This window comes from Heterodontus francisci, chromosome 37 (assembly GCF_036365525.1).
Source record: "Heterodontus francisci isolate sHetFra1 chromosome 37, sHetFra1.hap1, whole genome shotgun sequence".
Classification (NCBI taxonomy): domain Eukaryota; kingdom Metazoa; phylum Chordata; class Chondrichthyes; order Heterodontiformes; family Heterodontidae; genus Heterodontus; species Heterodontus francisci.
The window spans coordinates 18,619,269-18,640,331 of NC_090407.1; the positions used below are offsets into that span (position 1 = coordinate 18,619,269).

Genomic DNA, 21,063 nt, shown 5'->3' on the forward strand with positions numbered 1-21,063 from the left:
AACATTTCCTGGCAGACAGCTGAGCAAGTGGCCTATAAGATCCAGAGCTGGTTCATGCACAGCAATCAAGATCAAGTGGCAGACTCAAAATGCTGTGACAGAACTTTTGCTACAGAGAAAATGACCTTGTTAGTTGAGAATATTGAACAGACCTCATCTAAGAGTTCTAATTATCTTTCTAAGTTGGTCATTGAGTAAATACACAGCCAACAGAATATGGAGTCATACAGTCCAGAAGGACTAGGTTCAATCTCTGGCCAGTTGCTGAGTTAGCTGATCTCGCCTGGTGTGTTAGTAGGGGCTTCAATTGATCCGTGGGTTAGGAAAGGGAAAATCAGACAATGTTCCCATATCCAACCACTACCATTGACTGCCCTTATCCCCTGCCCATAATTTGTAGGTACATATGTGTGAAAATTGGTGAGGGTCTGAGTTGGCTGATCAACGCTCATTGCCTAGGCTCGGACCTGATGAATGGCTGCTTGGGTAACCTAGGATGGAGGAAAATCAGGAAAGCTAAGCTTTTTATTGAAACAAAACACTGGCCTTTTCTTGCAAATGTTCTCTTCATTCTCCCTGATCCCATACAGTTTTATCACCACGCATTGTGGGCTACAGTTTTCATCTCGTGGAATCCGTCCTGGGCTGACTACAGTTCTAGCACGAAACCTGGACAAGAACACGATGGGTTACCTGCAGTGGCGCTGGGGCAGCCAGTCTGCCATGAATACCAGTATAGTAAGAGACACCAAAACCAGCCACTTTACAATAGCATTGCAGGTAAGGGAGATTTAAACCTTTTTAAAGCAAATACAATTGCCTCATCACATCTCAAACATTCTTCAATTCATAACATTTAATCTTTCCCAGTAATTAGTGATTTTTTTGTGATCATTATGAATGGTGCTGAGGTTTGGAATTCTTCCCATCTTAGTCACCGAGTATCAGCACCCCAAGGTCAAGTACAGCATGAGTTAGATACAGAGTAAATTCTCTTTACATGTCGCATCGAATACTGCCAGGGCAGATTCAGTATAGATTAGACAGAGTAGAGCTTCCTTTACACTGTCCCATCAAACACTCTCAAGGCAGGTTCAGAATGGGTTAGACACAGAGTAAAGCTCCCTCTACATCACTGTTGTCCAACATACGGCCCGTGGGCCAGGATCCGGCCCGCCAAATGTTTCCAATCGGCCTGCGGATGTAAACTATACCGTCCGTTCTTCGCCCTCACCAAGGGTCCGACTAGAGATGAGAAACTTCCCTTTGTCATCTTTCAGACCAGCTTTTTAAAAGCTTTGTGTTGTCAGTTTCTTTTTTTAAAAAAAAACCCGTATCAGTCTGAAGTTGGGAAACTGTTGTAGCCGATATCAGCAGCTGACAGCTGTGAAACTGACAGCGCGAATAAAAAAAAACTGAACAACCATCTGCTGAGTGTTTCCGCTCTCTGCCACTGTCAGAGAGAGAGATCGGGGTGGGGTGACAGCAAGAGACAGACTGGCGGGGGGGGAGCAGGTGGAGGGAGAGAGACTGACGTGGGGGGGGGAGGGAGAGAGACTGACGGGGGGGGGGGGGGGAAGAGAGAAGAGAGACTGACGGGGGGGGGGAGGGGAGAGAGACTGGCAGAGGGGGAGAAGGGGTGGGGAACGAGGAAGAGAGGGGAGCGGGGGTGGGTGGACGGAGTGGATAGAGAGAGCAGGGGAGGTGGACACAGAGAACGTGGGGAGTGGACATGAGGGGGTTGGTGAGCAGACAGAGTGACGGGTGATGGGGTATAGAGAGGGGGGACACGGGGGGGAGAGGGAGGAAGATCGAATGATCAAGATCACTCCTGACAGTTGGACGTCTATCTGCGATGCTCTGCATTGCTACAGCAAGTGTGCGGGCAAACATTGACTACTTGTGCAAGCAAAAAAATGCCAAGTATCTCACTAAATCAGTGTCCAACATAGTGAAGAGAAAGTAAGTCATTAAACTAGCCTTCTCATTTAAAACCTCTTCACAAAAATGTACATTTGTTGTTTTGATTAATAGTAAAATAAATTTTTAATGCCTTTATCTTTCCGAAATTGTCTCACTGGCTCCCTATGTGAAACAAAAATTGTAATGTGGCCCCACCCCCCACACGCCAAAAAGTTTGAACAACCCTGCTGTACACTGTCCCGACTTCAGCAGTGCCCACTGCCACCCAGCTTTGAATAACTTGAGATTGGCAACTTGTGTCCAATTAGTGGTAGTTTTGTACTGTGGCTTGATACTCCGAGGATTGGGTCGAAAGTGTCCAAACCCATTTTACATTGATCGCTTATGGCCTGCAGAAAGAGGAAAATATTATCCCATCAGCCTCTCAAGGGTTTGAATCCATATTCCAGGAGGTAAATCCACTGCACTACAGTCCCTATCCTGTTATTAACGTCTTTTGAGTAAAAAAAGTTTTCAAATAACGTGTGCTGGTTTGTTTACAGTTAGGAATTCCTCATTCATTTGTGCTAATGAGCTACCAGTACAAGTTCCAGGATGACGACCAAACTAGAGTAAAGGGGACAATCAAGTAAGAATTTTTTTTGGTGTAATTTTAAACATAAGTTAGTAACTTAGATGTATAAGGACCAGAGCATTCTTGAACACAACCATATATAATATTAAATGCTGTTTATTAAAGCAAAGTAACTGTAATGGGAGTGAAATATAAGATAAAGGCTTAGACAGTTCAAATACTTCTGGGAACAGATATTTGGGAGTGAGTTACAGGTTTGCAATCTAATCAAAGGGTTCTGGTGGTTTACATATAAAATAACAGATATCTGGGAGTGGGTTACTGGCTGAAATCTAATAGAGGTATACAGGGGGTTCCTATATAGAATAAAGTACACCCAGGAATGAATTCGAGGCTGGAAACTAATCTGAAGGTTCAGGTCGTTTATATATAGAATAGCACATAACTGGCAGTAAGTTACAGGTTGGAATCTCATCGAGGGTTTGTGGGGTGAGGGGTGCGGGCTCAGGTATAGAGTAACAGATACTCTGGAATGAGTTACAGGCTGGAATCTAATAATGGATAGCCAGGAATGAAACTGCAGCGAAGTGCCAGTGTTTCACGGAGCCTGGTGTGGTTCTGCCTACAGGACAGGATTCTTCGGCACTCTGATTGAATACGGCGCTGAGAGAAAGATCTCCAGACACAGCATCTTAGGAGCAACTGTCAGTATCGGGGTGCCTCAGGGAGTCTCTCTCAAAATTAAGTATGTACTGAAGAATGTGTTGCATGTATAAAATTCTTTGAGAACATTCTTTTGTCCAATTAGGGAGGGGTTTGTTGACTTGAGGGATTTGTTGCAGTTTTTCCATTTCAGGTGACCTGTGCCCTGGATGTGGACAATTGCTGAGCCACTGAGTGACAGAGTGGCCTCAGCCCACTATTTCACCCTGCAACTCACCAATAGACGGGGTACCCATGGGGAAACTCTCAAAAGTTGTGATGGCTTTTCCAGAGGACAGCCAAATAAGAAAATCAGATGAGTTGGTTCTGCTTCTTCCTTCTCATTCTGCTTTCAGGAACTCATTGATTACACCTCTTGCAGAGGTTGAGAGTGGATTCTCTGCCTGTCTCTGTCTGATCATAGTGAGAGGGCAGAAAAAGAAATAACTAAAGAATAAATGTTAGGAAAAACATGTATAGTCCGATTCCAGACATGACACCTGACAGAGGTACAGATCAGCCATGATCTATTCGAATGTTGGTTCAGGCTCGAGGAGGTGAATGGGCTTATCCTGTTCCTATGAATTATTGTAATCATCCCACAGCGCATCCTACTTTGCAGAAGTGTTCAGTATTTAATCTTGAGAGATTGTTCCCCCTCAGCCTCTCCTGAATGCCTCCCAAAATGCCATGGCCAAAGCCTTGAGTTCAATGGCACTTGGTGAATTGAAGCTGTGACTGGTGTGGCAACAAGTATTACATATGAACATACGAATTAGGAGCAGAAGTAGGCCATTCGGCCCCTCTAGCCTGTTCCACCATTCAATACGATCATGGCTGATCTGTTTGTGTCTCGAATTCCACACTCCCATCTACCCTGATAACCTTTGATTCCCTTGCCAAACAAGAATCTATCTATTCCCACCTTAAACTTATTCAATGACTCCGCCTCCACCACCTTCTGAGGCAGAGTTCCAAAGTTGCACAACCCTCAGAGAAAAAATTTCTCCTCATCTGTGTCCTAAAATGGCGACCCCTAATTTTAAAGCAGTGCCCCCTAGCTCTGGACTCCCCCACAAGAGGAAACATCCTTTCCACATCCACCTTGTTAAGACCGTTCAGGATCTTGTATACTTCAATCAAGTCTCCCCTCACGCTTCTAAACTCCAGTGAAAACAAGTCTGGTCTGTCCAACCTTTCCTCATAAGACAACCCGCTCAATACGTTTATCAATCTAGTAAACCTCCTCTGAACCGCCTCCAATGCATTCACATCCTTCCTTAAATAAGGAGACCAAAACTGCACACACTATTCAAGATGTGGTCTCACCAATGCCCTGTATAACTGAAGCATAACATCCTTACTTGTATTTTCAATTTTTCTCTTAATAAAGGGTAGCATTCCATTAGCCTTCTTTATTACTCGCTGTATCTGTATACTAACTTGTTGTGGAACACCCAGATCCCTCTGCACCTTGGAGTTCTGCATTCATTCTCCATTGAAGTATTATTCTGCTTTTTTATTCTTCCTGCCAAAGTGAACAACTTCACATTTTCCCACATTATAGTCCATCTGCCAAATTTTTGCCCACTCACTCAACCTATCTCTATCGGTCTGCAAGCTCCTTATGTCCTCTGCACAACATACTTTCCTACCTATCTTTGTGTCATCTGCAAATTTGGTTACCATGCCATCGTTCCCCTCATCTAAGTAATTGATATAAATTGTTAAAAATTGAGGGCCCAGCACAGACCCCTGCGGGACTCCACTCGTTACATCCTGCCATTTATGCATACTCTGTTTTCTGCCAGCCAGCCAATCTTCTATCCATGCTAGTATGTTACCCACTGCACCATGTTGGTGCACGGCACTGAGTTCTCAACAAGAGCTTCTTTCCCCGTCCCTCCTTAGCTTAGTGGTTAGATGCATCACCCAGGGTAGTACAGATCAGAAAATCCCAAGTTCAATCCCTGGCCTGAGCTGAGTTAGCTGCATCCCAGCTGGGACATGAGCAATAGCAAAGCCTGCTGAAACACTTTGCTTAGGCTTGTGCGTGCAGAATGGGCCTGTACAAACCATACCCCAGCAATTTAAAGGGGGTGTTCAGCTGTTGAATCAGTATTTTATGGGGAAATTAAACTGCAGTGTCTGATAATGTCTGTAGGTTGTGTCGCAGGTTGTAGTCCCTTATGCTGTGGGATAAACCTGAATTCACGAATTTTACTTTTCCCTTCTGAATTCTGTTTTTAAACTTCCTTTCACTCCAGGTTAAATCGAGCCAGCCAGACTTACTTCTTCCCTATTCATCTGACAGACCAACTTTTGCCCAGTGCCATCTTCTACGCTACTGTTGGGCCCCTGGTCATCTATTTTGCCATGCACCGGCTCATCATCAAACCCTACCTCCAAATGCAGAAAGAAAAGTGAGTGTTCCTTTGTCTGGGTGTCAGACTGTCTCTTTTGTTTTCTTCTTTAAGTCTCCCATGTTTTTCATTCTTCCAGCTGTAGCTGATCCAGTTGTTCATTAGGGAAAATGTACTGCCTAGTGTGCTACTGAACCATTCAGAGCAGAAAGCCCAGGCACATGCAAAGAATGTCTATTTGGTTGAGGGGCTAATGAGTGTCCCAAAAAGTCACTGCCTTCAGGAGAGAAAATAGACAAAGGGAAAAGCAAACTCATGCTATTTGATTCTGAAATCCTTTGTAAACTTTGCATTTAGTAATAACAGTAAATTGCTTAGGTATAATCTGGTAAGAGAGCATCAGTGCTACATCAACTTTTGCAAACTGTCCATTCGACACTTGGGACAGTCAGGCACTATTCTCAGCCACAGTGGCCTTATTTTATTTATAAACCATCTGATCCCCTTGGTTTGACGCTAACCTGCAACTGACTCCAAAGTATCCGTTATTCAATTTCTAAACTTTCCAAACCCCTCTATCAGATTCTAGTTTGTACCATACTCCTGGATATCTATCACTCTACTAATACAAACAATCCAGATTTTTGTTAAATTCTAGCCTGTAACTCCATCAACTATCCATTACTTATATTGAAAGGACAAAGAATTCTTGCTCACAAACCTTACTTCTTATTAGCCTGATTCATATTTTTTTTTTAAATTATTGACAAAGGTTGATGCAAAAGCTTGACCATTGTAAATTGCTATGCAACGTTTCCCATTCAGTATTGCTAAGGCAGGTCTCGTATAGTCGCAGGCTCTGTGGAGTAAGTTTCTGATGTGTCTCTCCAAACTTCACCACCATCTACATAAACAGAAACCTTTATTCATCAATTGACTGTCAGCATCACTGCTGGCAATGTATTAATTCAATTTCTACAAATCACACGGACTGTTAGATTCCACCATATAATTCACTCATAACGATCTGTTATTCTCTATGTAATTCCTACCATGTTACCAATCCCTATAATAACATGTTCCGCTTTTTTTAAGAGGAAAAAATTTGAGGCTTTGGGTGGTCAGTGAGATAAATTGCCATTTTGTTTTGTGTGTGTGTACATGACAGGGAATTGGAGAAACAGAGAGAGAGTTCATCGAGTACGATAGCTGTGAAGAAGCAGGAGGCTGAGGCAGCAGTAAGTGATGTGACTTAATCATTTTCTAGTTAGTCACAGAGTCTGCATGCTACAGTTAAAACTAGGAGTGAAATGGTATGAATCTCCCCACGACCTGTGAGGGATATGCAGCACTCTGCAGTAGGAATATAGAAACCAGAGGCCATTCAACACCTCAAATCTGTTCCACCATTCAGAAAGATCATGGCTAATCTGTATTGTAACTCTGTCCACCTGTCTTGGCTCTATATCGCTAAATACCCTCGGCTAGCAAAATCTATCGATCTCAAATTTAAAATTATTAATTGAGCTAGCGTCTACTACTCTTTGTGTGAGAGAGAGTTCCACACTTCTGCCACTCTTTGCATGAAAAAGTGTTTCCTACCTTCTATCCTGAGTGGTCTGGCTCTGATTTTTGGGTTGTGTCCCTTTGTCACAGACTCTCATCAGCATTAAAAGTTTTACTCGACCCTATCAATGCCTTTCAAAACCCTAAAAAAATCTATTTAATGACCCTTTAACCATCTATACTCCAGGGAATAGTTTATGTAATCTCTGCTCGTCTGAATCTTGGTAACGTTCTGGTGAATCTGGTGCACTCCTTCCAAGGTCCTTTCTAAGTAGTGAGCTGTACAGACCAGGCTGGTCCAGGTTTGTTGTTGGCTGTGTTAATTGATCTGATCTGAGTGGGGTGGCTGTGATGCTTGATGTGGTCATGTATCTAGCCCACGCTCACTGTCCTGACTCTCACAGTAAGAATGGCCGTTTTAGCAAGGGGGTGCTACACCTAATGCAAGGAGTTGGTACCTTTGAGAAGAAAGAGAAATTAATTTATGGCCATGGAAAAAGGTCATTTCCTTGTTATGTTGCTGGAATAAAATAGTTCTTTTGCGGAAGAGTAGAGTGCAGATAAGTTCCAAGCTTAGCATTGACACAAATTTGTATAAGGGTAGAGTGAAATTGACCGCAGCTTCCTTCTACTGTGTAGACCCAAATTCTGCAGTTGGGAATTGCGAAGTGCCTTGGAGGATCAACCAGGTGATGACAGAAATGGTAGAGTGTTCTTAGAAATTAATTCATATTTTAAACACTTTGCAAGGCAAAGTGTAGTACCAGATTTTCACCACCATGTGGCACCATAGAGCTTTGCGCCAGCACAGAAACTCAGGTCTGGCAGCCTCTGAATCTGGAAAGGAAGGTTAACGATTTGGGTCAAGACACTTCATCCGACCACTGGCAAGAGCTCTTAACACAAAAGTGCTTTTTTTCTTCAGATGCTGGTGGGCACATTTCCATTGTGAATTTTTAAAATCTGATTTCCAGTCCTTCTCTTGCTCTTGCCTTGATCTGACTGCAATTTCCTCTGACTTTCACCTTTTACTCCAGCCACACACTCCCCCTGGCAGCACCATCAGTCACCAAAATCCTACCCTATGAAATTCACTTTTTTAATCACTCTTTCACCCTTTTAACAAAAACCTCCCCAAAACCTCATGTTCAGCCATGCGAGCAAACATGCGAATTAGGAGCAAGAGTAGGCCACTCGGCCCCTCGAGCCTGCTCTGCCATTCAATAAGTTCAGGGCTGAACTGATTACTCCACATTTTCACCTACCTCTGATAACCTTCCACCCCCTTGCTTATCAAGAATCCATCTACAATTGCCTTAAAAATATTCAAAGACTCTGCTTCCACCGCCTTTTGAGGAAGAGAATTCCAAAGACTCACGACCCTCAGAAAAAATTTCTCCTCATCTCTGTCTTAAATGGGCAACCCCTTATTTTAAACAGTAACCCCTAGTTCTAGATTCTCCCTCAAGGGGAAACATCCTTTCCACATCCACCCTGTCAAGACCCCTCAGGATCTTATATGTTTCAATCAAGTTGCCTGTTATGCTTCTAAATTCCAGCGGATGCAAGCCTATCCTGTCCAATCTTTCCTCATAAGACAGCCTGCTCATTACAGGTATTAGTCTAGTAAACCTTCTCTGTACTGTCTCCAATGCATTTACATCCTTCCTTAAATAAGGATACCAGTACTGTACGCAGCACTCCAGATGTGGTCTCACCAATGCCCTTTTTAGCTGAAGCATAACCTCTCTACTTTTGTATTCAATTCCTCTCACGATAAATGATAACATTCTATTAGCTTTCCTAATTACGTGCTGTACCTGCATACTGACCTTTTGCGATTCATGCGCTAGGGCACCCAGATCCCTCTGCATCTCCGAGCTCTGCAATCTCTCACCATTTAGATAATATGTTGCTTTTTTATTCTTCCTGCCAAAGTGGACAGTTTCACACTTTCCCACATTATACTCCATTTGCCAGATCTTTGCCCACTCACTTAACCTATCTATATTCCTTTGTAGCCCCCTTATGTCCTCTTCACTAGTTACTTTCCTACCTATCTTTGTGTCGTTGGCAAATTTAGCAACTATACCTTTGCTCCCTTCATCTAAGTCGTTTATATAAATTGTAAAACATTGAGGCCTCAGCACAGATCCCTGTGGCACACCACATCTTGCCAACCAGAAAATGACCCATTTATGCCTACTCTGTTTCCTGTTAGCTAGCCAATCTTCTATCCATGCCCTACACCATGAGCTTTTATTTTCTGCAGTAACCTTTGATGTGGCACCGTATTAAATGCCTTCTGGAAATCTAAGTACAATACATACACCAGTTCCCCTTTATCCATAGCACATGTAACTCCCTCAAAGAACTCCAATAAATTGGTTAAACATGATTTCCCTTTCACAAAACCATGTTGACTCTGCCTGATTATCTTAAATCTTTCTAAATGCCCTGCTATAACGTCTTTAATATTTATTTATTTATTTAGAGATACAGCACTGAAACAGGCCCTTCGGCCCACCGAGTCTGTGCCGACCATCAACCACCCATTTATACTAATCCTACACTAATCCCATATTCCTACCACATCCCCACCTTCCCTATATTCCCCTACCACCTACCTATACTAGGGGCAATTTATAATGGCCAATTTACCTATCAACCTGCAATTCTTTGGCTGTGGGAGGAACCTGGAGCACCCGGGGCAAACCCACGCGGTCACAGGGAGAACTTGCAAACTCCGCACAGGCAGTACCCAGAATTGAACCCGGGTCGCTGGAGCTGTGAGGCTGCAGTGCTAACCATTGCGCCACTCAATATAGCTTCTAACATTTTCCCTAAGACAGCTATTAAGCTAACTGGCCTGTAGTTTCCTGCTTTCTGTCTCCCTTTTTGAATAAAGGAGTTACATTTGCTATTTTCCAATCTCATGGAACTTTCCCCGAATCTAGGGAATTTTGGAAAATTAAAACTAACGCATCAACTATCTCACCAGCCACTTCTTTTAACACCCTAGGATGAAGGCCATCAGGACCTGGGAACTTGCCAGCCCGCAACTCCAACAATTTGATCATACTACTTCTGATGATTGTAATTTTCTTGAGTTCCTCCCTCCCTTCCATTTCCTCACTTGCAGCTAATACTGAGATGTTACTTGTATCCTCAATAGTTAAGACCGATGCAAAATATCTGTTCGATTCATCTGCCATCTCCTTATTATCCATTATTAATTCCCCAGACTCACTTTCTATAGGGCCAATGCTCATTTTGTTAATTCTTTTCTTTTTTAAATATCTATAGAAACTCTTACTATCTATCTTTTTATTTTTAGCTAGCTTTCTCTCATACTCTTATTTTACCATGCTTTTGGCCACCCCGCCTAATGGCTGTCTTGACATTACTTTTCTCTGTGCTGACCTCTGAAACACCTTGGGACTTTCCTTGTATTAAAAGCATAAATGCAAGTTATTGGGACTCGCCAACGTGGGAAATACTGGGTAACAGCCTGTGTCTGTAGTGCAGCGTTTCAGAACGCTAACATGCTGTCTGAGGCTTCTCTGGTTTTTGAATTGTTTTTCTGTAGATTTCTAGTGCAACCCAATCTTGAGCCTGTTCCTTTTAGAAAATATAGTCAATTTTTGCTGTTGCGTCCCTTGAGGCAAGGAGACCTGTCATTAAGGTTTCGGTTTGAATTTTCTTTAGCAGCAAATAACAACAACTTGCATATATATAGTGACTTTAACATAGTAAACTGCCTTAAGACACTTCACAGGAGTGTTATCAAGCAAAATGTAACACCAAGCAACATTAAGGAAATACTAGGACATGTGAGCAAACGTTTGGTCAAAGAGATGGGATTTAAGGAGCGTCTTAAAGGAGGAAAGAGAGGTGGAGGGGTTCAGGGAGGGAATTCCAGAGCTCAGGGCCTAGGCAGCTGAAGGCACAGCTGCCAAAGGTGGAGCAATTAAAATTGGGGATGCGTAAGAGACCAGAATTGTAAGAGCGCGGAGATCTCGGAGGAATGGGGGGCTGGAGGAGGCTCCGATTATAGGGAGGGGCGAGACCATGGTGGGATTTGAAAATAAGGTTGAAAATTTTAAAATGGAGGTTTTGCCGGACCGGGAGCCAGTGTAGGACAGCGACAGCAAGAATGATGGATGAACAGGACTTGATGTGAGTTAGGATATGAGCAGCAGAGTTTGGATGAGCTCTAATTTACAGGGGTGTAGGATTGGAGGGTGGCCAGAAGAACACTGGAATAGCCAACTCTAGAGATAACAAAGGCATAGAAACAAGAAATGCTGGAAATACTCAGCAGGTCTGGCAGCATCTGTGGAGAGAGAAGCAGAGTTAACGTTTCAGGTCGGTGACCCTTCTTCAGAATTGGCATGTTGTCCTTAGCTTACTTCCGAACTGAGTTTGGACTTGGGATGGGTGACAACCATCTTTCTGTGGAAGGAATGATGTGAGCAAAATATTTTTATTTGTACCAGTTTATTTTTCGCCAGAGTAACCACATGTTCCACATTCTAACCACACTCTTTGCAAAGACGTTTTCCTGAATTTCCCATTAGATAGTTATTCGATCAGTTTGTTGTTTTTGTATTCACCTATCAAGAAGGTAGAAGAACTAGGTTTTATTATTGGTGGTCTGTTCTTGTCCTACAATTCCTATCTTTCATTATTAACGATTTGCATTTATTTATCACCTTTATTATAGAAAAACACAGACTGTCGAAATAAATTCAGTTGAAGTTATTCACAAATGTTCCTATTACTGTATTGAGTAAGGAAGTTAATCTAATGCACGTACGCTGTCTGCTGTTTAGGGTGCGTAATCCGTGTGCTGAGGCCCTTTAACAGTTTTTGATGTTTTAGGTTCGGTTGATGCAGGAATCTGTGAAGAGGATTATAGAAATAGAGGAGTCTAAACTAGGTGAGAATTTGTTTCTGCTCTGCATTTGTTTTTAAATTTGTAAGATTTTTATTTGCATTTTCTTTTTCACCCATTAATGCTGCATTGGCTCAGCCACATACATTGTGAATCGCTGTGAAGTGAGCTGAGCTGTAAAAACACGGTAACTGGAGTTGGAAAGATTTTGAAAAAGGTGCAAGTCTTGCCCACAGTGAATACAATAATGAGATGAATTCATAATTTAAAAACAAACTCAACTGAGTAAAATAGTGTACGCCACAGCAGAAAGTAATTTATGAAAGATTTAAACCCGACTGTTTATGGAAGGGGAGGGAGGTGAATTCAGTGGCTTGACATGGAGAAATCACACCTCCCAAAGTCTACATCCTACCATCTCAGGACTCCATATATAGTATCTAGAGATAATGATATAGGACTCCGCAACCCACATCAACATGCTCGCAGGGGACCCTGCAACCCATATCCATGATCCATGTACTCCTGGGATCCCCTCCCCCATTGCTAACTGGCAAAAGAGTGGTTCAGGAACCTAATGAAAGCAATGCCATAGTTGCAACAGCTGTTTTATTATTGATGTTTTACAATAGAGGTAAGACCCAAGTAAATCAACAGATATATAAACTCACTGCTCTAGATGTGCTTTCTGTCCGACCCTACATAGACAGGAATCCACCCACCTCATGCCCTCCTTGCGTCCATTAAAAGCCCCTCCATGGACCCCATTTTGAGAATCTCTGTTCTAGAATCTCACTGGCTTGTGTAGTAGTGCTGGGCATGTCTGGTGTGAACACAGTATTGATGAAACATGTTTAAGTATCCACTTGTCGTCTCCAGGATTAATTATCACCAACGCCTGGTATGGGAAATTTGTGACTGACAGCAGTGGGAGGAATGAGAGGGCAAAGGTGATTGATGTGACTGTTCCTCTTCAGTGTCTGGTGAAAGAGTCGAAACTCATTCTTACTGAAGCTTGTAAGGTGAGGCTGAAGGTTTTTTTGCTAAGGATCTGCCTTTCCCTTTGGTCTCCGTCTGTTTTGCCCACAGTGCTCTCAGACTGACCCGGGAGCGACTATCCAATCTTTTTCTCTTCCTGCCTGCACCGCCTTCTCTCTATTCATCCCGCCTTCCCTGAGGTTTCCCTGGCCTGCTTTGGCTGGCTCCCCACAAGTATCCCAGCAGTGATCAGGAAAGAAAAGAAAGACAGACTTGCATTTATATAGCACCTTTCATGACCTCAGCAACCCGAAGCTCTTTACATCCAGTGAAGTACTTTTGAAGTGTAGTCCCTGTTGTACTGTAGGAAACGCAGCAGCCAATTTGTGCACAGCAAGCTCCCACAAATAGCAATGTGATAATGAGATAATCTGTTTAATGATGTTGATGAGAGATAAATATTGGCCAGGACATAAGAAATAGGAGCAGGAGTAAGCCATTCGGCCCTTCAGTCTTCCTCCACCATTTAATGAAATCATAGCTGCATTTGAACATCACATTCCCGCCCTATCCCTTGTTTCCTTGGTGCTCAAAAATCTATCAATCTCAGTCTTGGATATGCTCATCGGCTGAGCATCCACAGCCCTCTGGGGCAGAGAATTCCAAAGGTTCACAACCATCTGAGTGAAGAAATTTCTCCTCATCGCAGTCCTTAATGACCAACCGCTTATCCTGAGACTGTAACCCCCTAGTGCAGGAGCCAGGGGAAACATTTTCTCACCATCTACCCTGTCAATTCCTCTAAGAATCTTAAATGTTTCAATGAGATCACCTCTCATTCTTCTAAACTCAATAGAATATGGGCCCATTCTACTCATCTGTTCTTTTCAGACAGCAACATCATCCCAGGAATCAATCTAACGAACCTTTGTTGCAACACCTCTAAAGCAACTATATCCTTCCTTGGGTGAAGAGATAACAATTGCACACACTACTCCAAGTGTGGTCTTACCTAAGCCCTATTTACTTGCATCAAGACGTCCTTACTCTTATACGCCAGCGTCTTTGCAATAAAAGCTAACTTACAATTTGCCGTCTAAATTGCTTTTTGTACCTTCTGTGTGATTCGTGTACAGGGACATCAAATTCCTCTAATTACCAACATTTGCTAGTCTCTCATCTTTTAAAAATATCCTTTTCCATCCTTCTTACTAAAGTGGCTAATTTCAGACTTCCCCCACATTATACTCCATCTGCCACCTTGTTTTCCACTCGCCTTAACTGGTCTATCCCTTTGTAGGCTCCTTGCGTCCTCCTCACAGGTTACTTTTCCACCTAACTTTGTATCATCAGCGAATGTGGGCATGTTCCACTCGATCCCCTCATCTAAGTCATTGATATAGATTGTAAATAGCTGAAGCCCAAGCACTGATCCTGACACACCCCACTAGTTACACCCTGCCATCTCAAAACTACCTGTTTATTTCTACTTTCTGTTTTGTGTCCATAAACCAACCTCAATTCAAGCTGATATATTATCCTCAATCCCATGATCCCTAATCTTGTGTAACAATCTCTTGTGACATAGAGTCATAGAGAGATACGGCACTGAAACAGGCCCTTCGGCCCACCAAGTTTGTGCCGACCATCAACCACCCATTTATACTAATCCTACATTAATCCCGTATTCCCTACCACATCCCCACCTTCCCTCAATTCTCCTACCACCTACCTACACTAGGGGCAATTTATAATGGGCAATTTACCTATCAACCTGCAAGTCTTTGGCTGTGGGAGGAAACTGGAGCACCCGGCAGAAACCCACGCAGTCACAGGGAGAACTTGCAAACTCCGCACAGGCAGTACCCAGAACTGAACCCAGGTCACTGGAGCTGTGAGGTTGCGGTGCTAACCACTGCGCCACTGTGCCGCCCTCATCTTATTACCGCATCTTATTGAATGCCATCTGAAACTCTAAATATACTAGATCCCACTGGTTTTCCCTTACCTCCGAATTACACCCTCAAAAGAAAACTTGTCAAACAAGATTTCCCTTTCATCAAACTGTGTTAACTCTGCCTGAGCAGATTGTGATTTTCCAAGTGCCCTGGTTGTCATATCCTTAAGAATAGATTCTCTCATTTTTTCCTCTTACTGTTGTCAGACAAACTGGCCTATAGTTCCTTGTTTTCTCTCCCTCCTTTCTTGAACAGCGGGTTTAAATTTGCACACCGGAGAGAACTCCCCTGCTCCTCTTTGAAGTAGTACCATGGAATCTTCTACATCCACCTGAGAGCGCAAACGGGGCCTTGGTTTAACATCTCATCGAAAAGATGGCACTTCCAGCGGTGCTGCAGTCCTCAGTACTGCACTGGACTATTAGCTGAAAATTTGTGCTCAAGTTGTGTACTTAAGTCCTGCAGTGGGGTTTGAGCCCATGACCACCTGTCTGAGATTAGTGTGCTACCACCTGATACAAGCTTTAAGTTCCAAAAAAATGTTCTCGCTAAATGTCCCAAATGAAAGGATTGTTCTGCTGTAATTGATCTCCCCCCAAGGGAATGACACTCGCTGAGCTACGATTCCACAGATACCATGCCAAACACAAGTCGCCATTCTGCATTTGTGAACTGAAACAGGATTATCAGAATATTTGACCATGGGTGGCATCACAGCTGAGCATGATTCTTTTCCTTGACCAACATTCGCAATTGTGCCCTCCCCAACAGGGCACCCTCCAGAGTGATCAGGAGTGGAACCTTTGAATGATTTATATTCATTCCCTTTATCTCCCTAGCAAGTTCCTATTGCTGCTCCCCAACCACTGCCCTGTATGATTCAGCACAAACTGGGATGAATCCTGGGCCATTCTGGTCGAATGACTCTCTGCCTCCCCAACATCCTCCCAGTTACAGCACAGAGTGGGAGGGGGCATGGATTTTAAGTTCCTTGGAGAGCGTGACATAATATACATTCCCAGGTTCTTGCTGCTGAATTCAGTCGTATGCTTTCAGTTTATATAATTCCTTGCTCACTGTGTGTATCACAGACTGGCGTACCAGGATTCTATGACCCATGTGTCGGGGAGGAAAAGAGTCTGAAAGTGATTTACCTATTCCGAGGGGTTCTACACCAGGTCATGACAGCAGACAACGAGTCCCTTAGGATACCAAAGCAATGTGAGTATGTTCGAAGTCAACCTCATGCACTCCCATTGAGCATCAATTCATTAGTAAAGGAGATCACAAGCCAGGTCTTGCTAGAAAAATAACTGTGTTGTTATTAATGCACAAATTGGCCAGCAAGTGCAGAGGATTAAGAGATAGGCTGTGAGTTATGAATCTCCAGAACTTGCTGGTCGAATTACGGCCATATTGAATATCAAGGGAAAATTGTTGGAGATGGTCAATGCCTGGCATTTTTTTATATTTTATTTGAGTATTGCTGATAATAGAGACATGTTGTCAAGGCTTTTCATCTTGCACTCATCAGGGCAATCTGAAAGAATACCAATGTAAGGGAAAACGACAACTTTATACTGTATGAGAAGAGAGTGTGATTGAATGGCACATCATTTTCGGCCCTGAAAAGTGCCCAGTCTACCTCAAATTACCCTGGAGGGGTAATGTATCCCAGAGTTTTGAGCAACAGGTGAAGCTAGTTGTTTCACGCTGCTACTATGCAGTAGCATCACTTGTGTTCGCCACTAATAGGATGCTGCCGTCAAGCCAAACAGAAGTCCTGCCTATCACACACATGAGTAATATGATACTGGCATTTCAGTGCCAGTGTGATTCTAGGTATATAGGCCATACGTCCCATAGACTGGCCCATCGTATCAAACAACATGTCCCTTCCGCTGTTTGCAATTGGCAAGGTATAGGTTGTACCCAACCAGCCCGTGATTGGAAAACTCAAAACACTGTGTCCAACATTAGATGTGATTCCGCGATTGGGCAACATTTGCTAAACAATCCTCGGTGTGCTAAGAATTACGCTAACGACCGATTTAAGATTGTCAGTAGGGCTCGCAGTGTGGTGCATTTGCGCGTACTCGAAGTTACATATATTAATACACAGGCTTTGTTTTTTTCAGACAGAAAGAACACGTACAAACATTGAGCCTGTTTCCGCTGAACACAATAAGTGACAGCCGTTCAATTGTTCATTCCTCAGGGCGATGCCTTGACCAATCAGAGTCAAGCCTTCTGGTTTAAATTTCAAACAAAGCTTGGCAGTTAACTGTCAGTCACCATAAACTGATGCATTCTCCATGGCAACGCCTCTACCAATCAGAGTTCACTTGCCAACTGTCTTCTCATACAATATAAAGTTGTCGTTTTCCCTTGCATTGGTATTCTTGCAGATTGTCCTGATGAGTGCATGATGAAAAGCTACAACAACATGTCTCTGTTTTCAGCAATACTGAAGTTTTGTACTACCAAATTACTTTTTTTTTATTTGTTCGTGGAGATGTGGACGTTGCTGGCTAGGCCAGCATTTATTGGCATCCCTAATTGCCCTCGAGAAGGTGGTGATGAGCTGCCGCCTTGAACTGCTGCAGTCCTTGGGATGTAAGTACACCAACAGTGCTGTTAGGAGGGGAGTTCCAGGATTTTGACCCAACGATAGTGAAGGAACAGCGATATAGTTCCAACTCTAGATGGTGTGGTGCTTGGAGGGGAACTTGCAGGTGGTGCCCTTGTCCTTCCAGGTGCGTGACACTAATGTTGCTTCCTACTTATAACCCAAGCCTGAGTGTTGTCCAGGTTGTGTTACATACAGGCATGGACTGCTTCATTATCCGAGGAATTGCAAATTGAACTGACCGCTACAGATCAGTTAGTTTAAAATGAGTCATAGGGAAAGAATTTGAAATGATTTTGCGAGATCTGGTATGTGAGCACTGAACAGGTATGAGGGGCAGTTAGTAAGAATTCAGGATAGGGATTAACTGACTTGCTGGACTTGTTTTCGCTTCCACCCCCCCACCCCCCACCAGGAATTACTGACCTAATGGACAGGAGCATTCAGAAAGCTCTTGGAAAGGTTCTACATTGAGGGAGGGAGGCAAGGGAAGAAATTGCTGGGGCCTTGATAGAAATCTTTGCATCCTCATTGGCTACAGGTGAGGTCCCAGAGGACTGGAGAATAGCCAATGTTGTTACTTTGTTTTTGAAGGGTGGCAAGGATAATCCAAGAAATTATAGGCCGGTGAGCCTTACGTTAGTGGTAGGGAAACTATTAGAGAGGATTATTCGGGACAGGATTTACTCCCATTTGGAAACAAACAAACTTATTAGCGAGAGACAGCATGGTTTTGTGAAGGGGAGGTCGTGTCTTAGTAATTTGAGTTTTTTGTGGAAGTGACGAAGATGATTGATGAAGGAAGGACAGTGGATGTTATCTATATGGACTTTAATAAAGCCTTTGACAAGGTCCCTCATGGCAGACTGGTACAAAAGGTGAAGTCACACGGGATCAGAGGTGAGCTGGCAAGATGGATACAGAACTGGCTCGGTCATAGAAGACAGAGGGTATCAGTGGATGGGTGTTTTTCTGAATGGAGGGATGTGACTAGTGGTGTTCCGCAGTGATCAGTGCTGGGACCTTTGCTGTTTGTAGTATATATAAATGATTTGGAGGAAAATGTAGCTGGTCTGATTAGTAAGTTTGCGGACGACACAAAGGTCGGTGGAGTTGCGGATAATGATGAGGATTGTCAGAGGATACAGCAGGATATAGATTGGTTGGAGACTTGGGCGGAGAAATGGCAGATGGAGTTTAATCCGGACAAATGTGAGGTAATACATTTTGGAAGGTCTAATGCAGGTGGGAGGTATACAGTAAATGGCAGAACCCTTAGGAGTATTGACAGGCAGAGAGATCTGGGCGTACAGGTCCACAGGTCACTGAAAGTGGCAACGCAGGTGGATAAGGTAGTCAAGAAGGCATATGGCATGCTTGCCTTCATCGGTCGGGGCATAGAGTATAAAAATTGGCAAGTCATGTTGCAGCTGTACAGAACCTTAGTTAGGCCACACTTAGAATATTGCGTGCAATTCTGGTCGCCACACTACCAGAAGGACGTGGAGGCTTTGGAGAGGGTACAGAGGAGGTTTACCAGGATGTTGCCTGGCCTGGAGGGCATTAGCTATGAGGAGAGGTTGGAAAAACTCGGATTGTTTTCACTGGAACGACGGAGGTGGAGGGGCGACATGATAGAGGTTTACAAAGTTATGAGTGGCATGGACTGAGTGGATAGTCAGAAGCTTTTTCCCAGGGTGGAAGAGTCAGTTACTAGGGAACATAGGTTTAAGGTGCGAGGGGCAAAGTTTAGAGGGGATGTGCGAGGCAAGTATTTTTACACAGAGGGTGGTGAGTGCCTGGAACTTGCTGCCAGGGGAGGTGGTGGAAGCAGATACGATAGCGACGTTTAAGAGACATCTTGACAAATACATGAATAGGAAGGGGATAGAGGGATATGGGCCCCGGAAGTGCAGAAGGTGTTAGTTTAGGCAGGCATCAAGATCGGCGCAGGCTTGGAGGGCCGAATGGCCTGTTCCTGTGCTGTATTGTTCTTTGTACATTAATGACTAAGATATGGAATCACAGAATGGGAGATAAATGTATGAAAATAACATCATCTGCCGGATAAGAAAAGTGGCTTAAAACAAGCAACAGAACTTAGCCTTATCATTGAGCAAGCAGTTTTCAACACCGCCCATGTCTCCATCTCCACAATGAGAATCAATCCACTGTGATCAACACTCATGTCCCATTCACTGGTTTTTTTAAGTTCACTGCCCTAAACTGGGTTTTGTTCACTTTGGTTATTTTTCCCATTATAAAAGTGATGGAAATATTGGATATATCTGCAACTTGAGTTAATCTGCACATGTATCCCATTGTGCTTTCAGTCTAACATCTTGTCTAATCGACAAGTTTTGCCTCATCAGCTTTTCTTGATGCTTCTGCTATTTCTGTGTGTTGATGTGTGGTCTGTTACTGTGGAATAACTGCTCCCTCTCATTCCTTCCACAGCACACAGGTTTGACACAGATGGTTGAGGAGAAAGTGATATACAGACAATGATGAGAGGTTGGACCCGAACAGAGACCAGCTGCTAAACATCATCTCCATGTCCCATAAATTAAAGAGAAAGTGCACATATATGATTATTTTTATGTATGTAGAGTTTTTTTGGTTCTTTTCAATGTATAAAAGATTTAAAAACTGCTTTTACAGATCACTAGGTAGCAATATTAGGTTGTGGTTTTCTTCATGTCATATTTGTCACAGGATGCTGTATCAGTCTGAAGTATGGAATTCAGACCTTTGTCAGTGATTCCTGTTCCCTGGAAGAAGATTCCGTTTTATTAAGTCTATTTGATGTAAAAAAAAAATTAAAAATAAAACCAGACACTATTGCCATAATAAACCTTGCTCTTGTATAGAAATCCCTAATTGTCCCAATCCATGCACCCACCAACCACTACTTCTGCAAACTCCTCGAGCCCTGTGCCCTGCCTGTACCCTATGGTGCTCCAGTTCAAGCCTCATGTACCATCCCCGGACTCCCCCACATGTTGTACCTTCACCCGCCTGTGCCCTAAACTCTCTAATTCCTTCTCCAAAGCTTTTTGCCTCGCTACCTCCCTCCTCAGAAATGTGCTGTCCAAGCATCTCTCCCAACTCCTCTGTTACTGCTCGGTGTTCTTTCTCCATTTATGTGACATGTCATGGAAAATGTTTTGTTAAAGGGCTGGTATGAACACAAGGGGGTAGATCTTGATATCGTGCGATAGTCTAAAACAAGTGATGGTGAGTTGAGAGCTCATTTACATCTCTCCCCATTTTTAATTCCAAAATCGAGAGAGATTTGAAACGTTGCTGACTCTCTATCACCCATTTACACCATTGCACCAGATCAAGATCTACCCCAAGTTGTTTTAATGCAATTCTTACAAATACCCTGCATTGAATCTACACGATAGCGATTCTGTGCTGAACTTGTTTTCACTGGAGAAATGAAGAATGAGTAAGGGGACATCATCCAG

General features: G+C 43.3%; 1 protein-coding gene across 2 annotated transcripts in view; it reads left to right on the forward strand.

Annotated features, from left to right (window-relative positions):
* The window catches only part of LOC137352096 (dnaJ homolog subfamily C member 11), a 40,033-nt gene extending 19,589 nt beyond the window's left edge, over nt 1–20,444 (forward strand). For both annotated transcript variants that reach the window (XM_068017188.1, XM_068017189.1), the window contains exons 8-16: nt 591–780; nt 2,466–2,551; nt 3,126–3,242; nt 5,467–5,622; nt 6,731–6,800; nt 12,013–12,070; nt 12,905–13,047; nt 16,053–16,182; nt 20,048–20,444. In XM_068017188.1, coding sequence (XP_067873289.1) covers nt 591–780; nt 2,466–2,551; nt 3,126–3,242; nt 5,467–5,622; nt 6,731–6,800; nt 12,013–12,070; nt 12,905–13,047; nt 16,053–16,182; nt 20,048–20,073 — 976 coding nt within the window. In that variant the 3' untranslated portion in view covers nt 20,074–20,444. The remainder of the gene's footprint in view (nt 1–590; nt 781–2,465; nt 2,552–3,125; nt 3,243–5,466; nt 5,623–6,730; nt 6,801–12,012; nt 12,071–12,904; nt 13,048–16,052; nt 16,183–20,047) is intronic.
* Nucleotides 20,445–21,063: the final 619 nt, after the last annotated feature.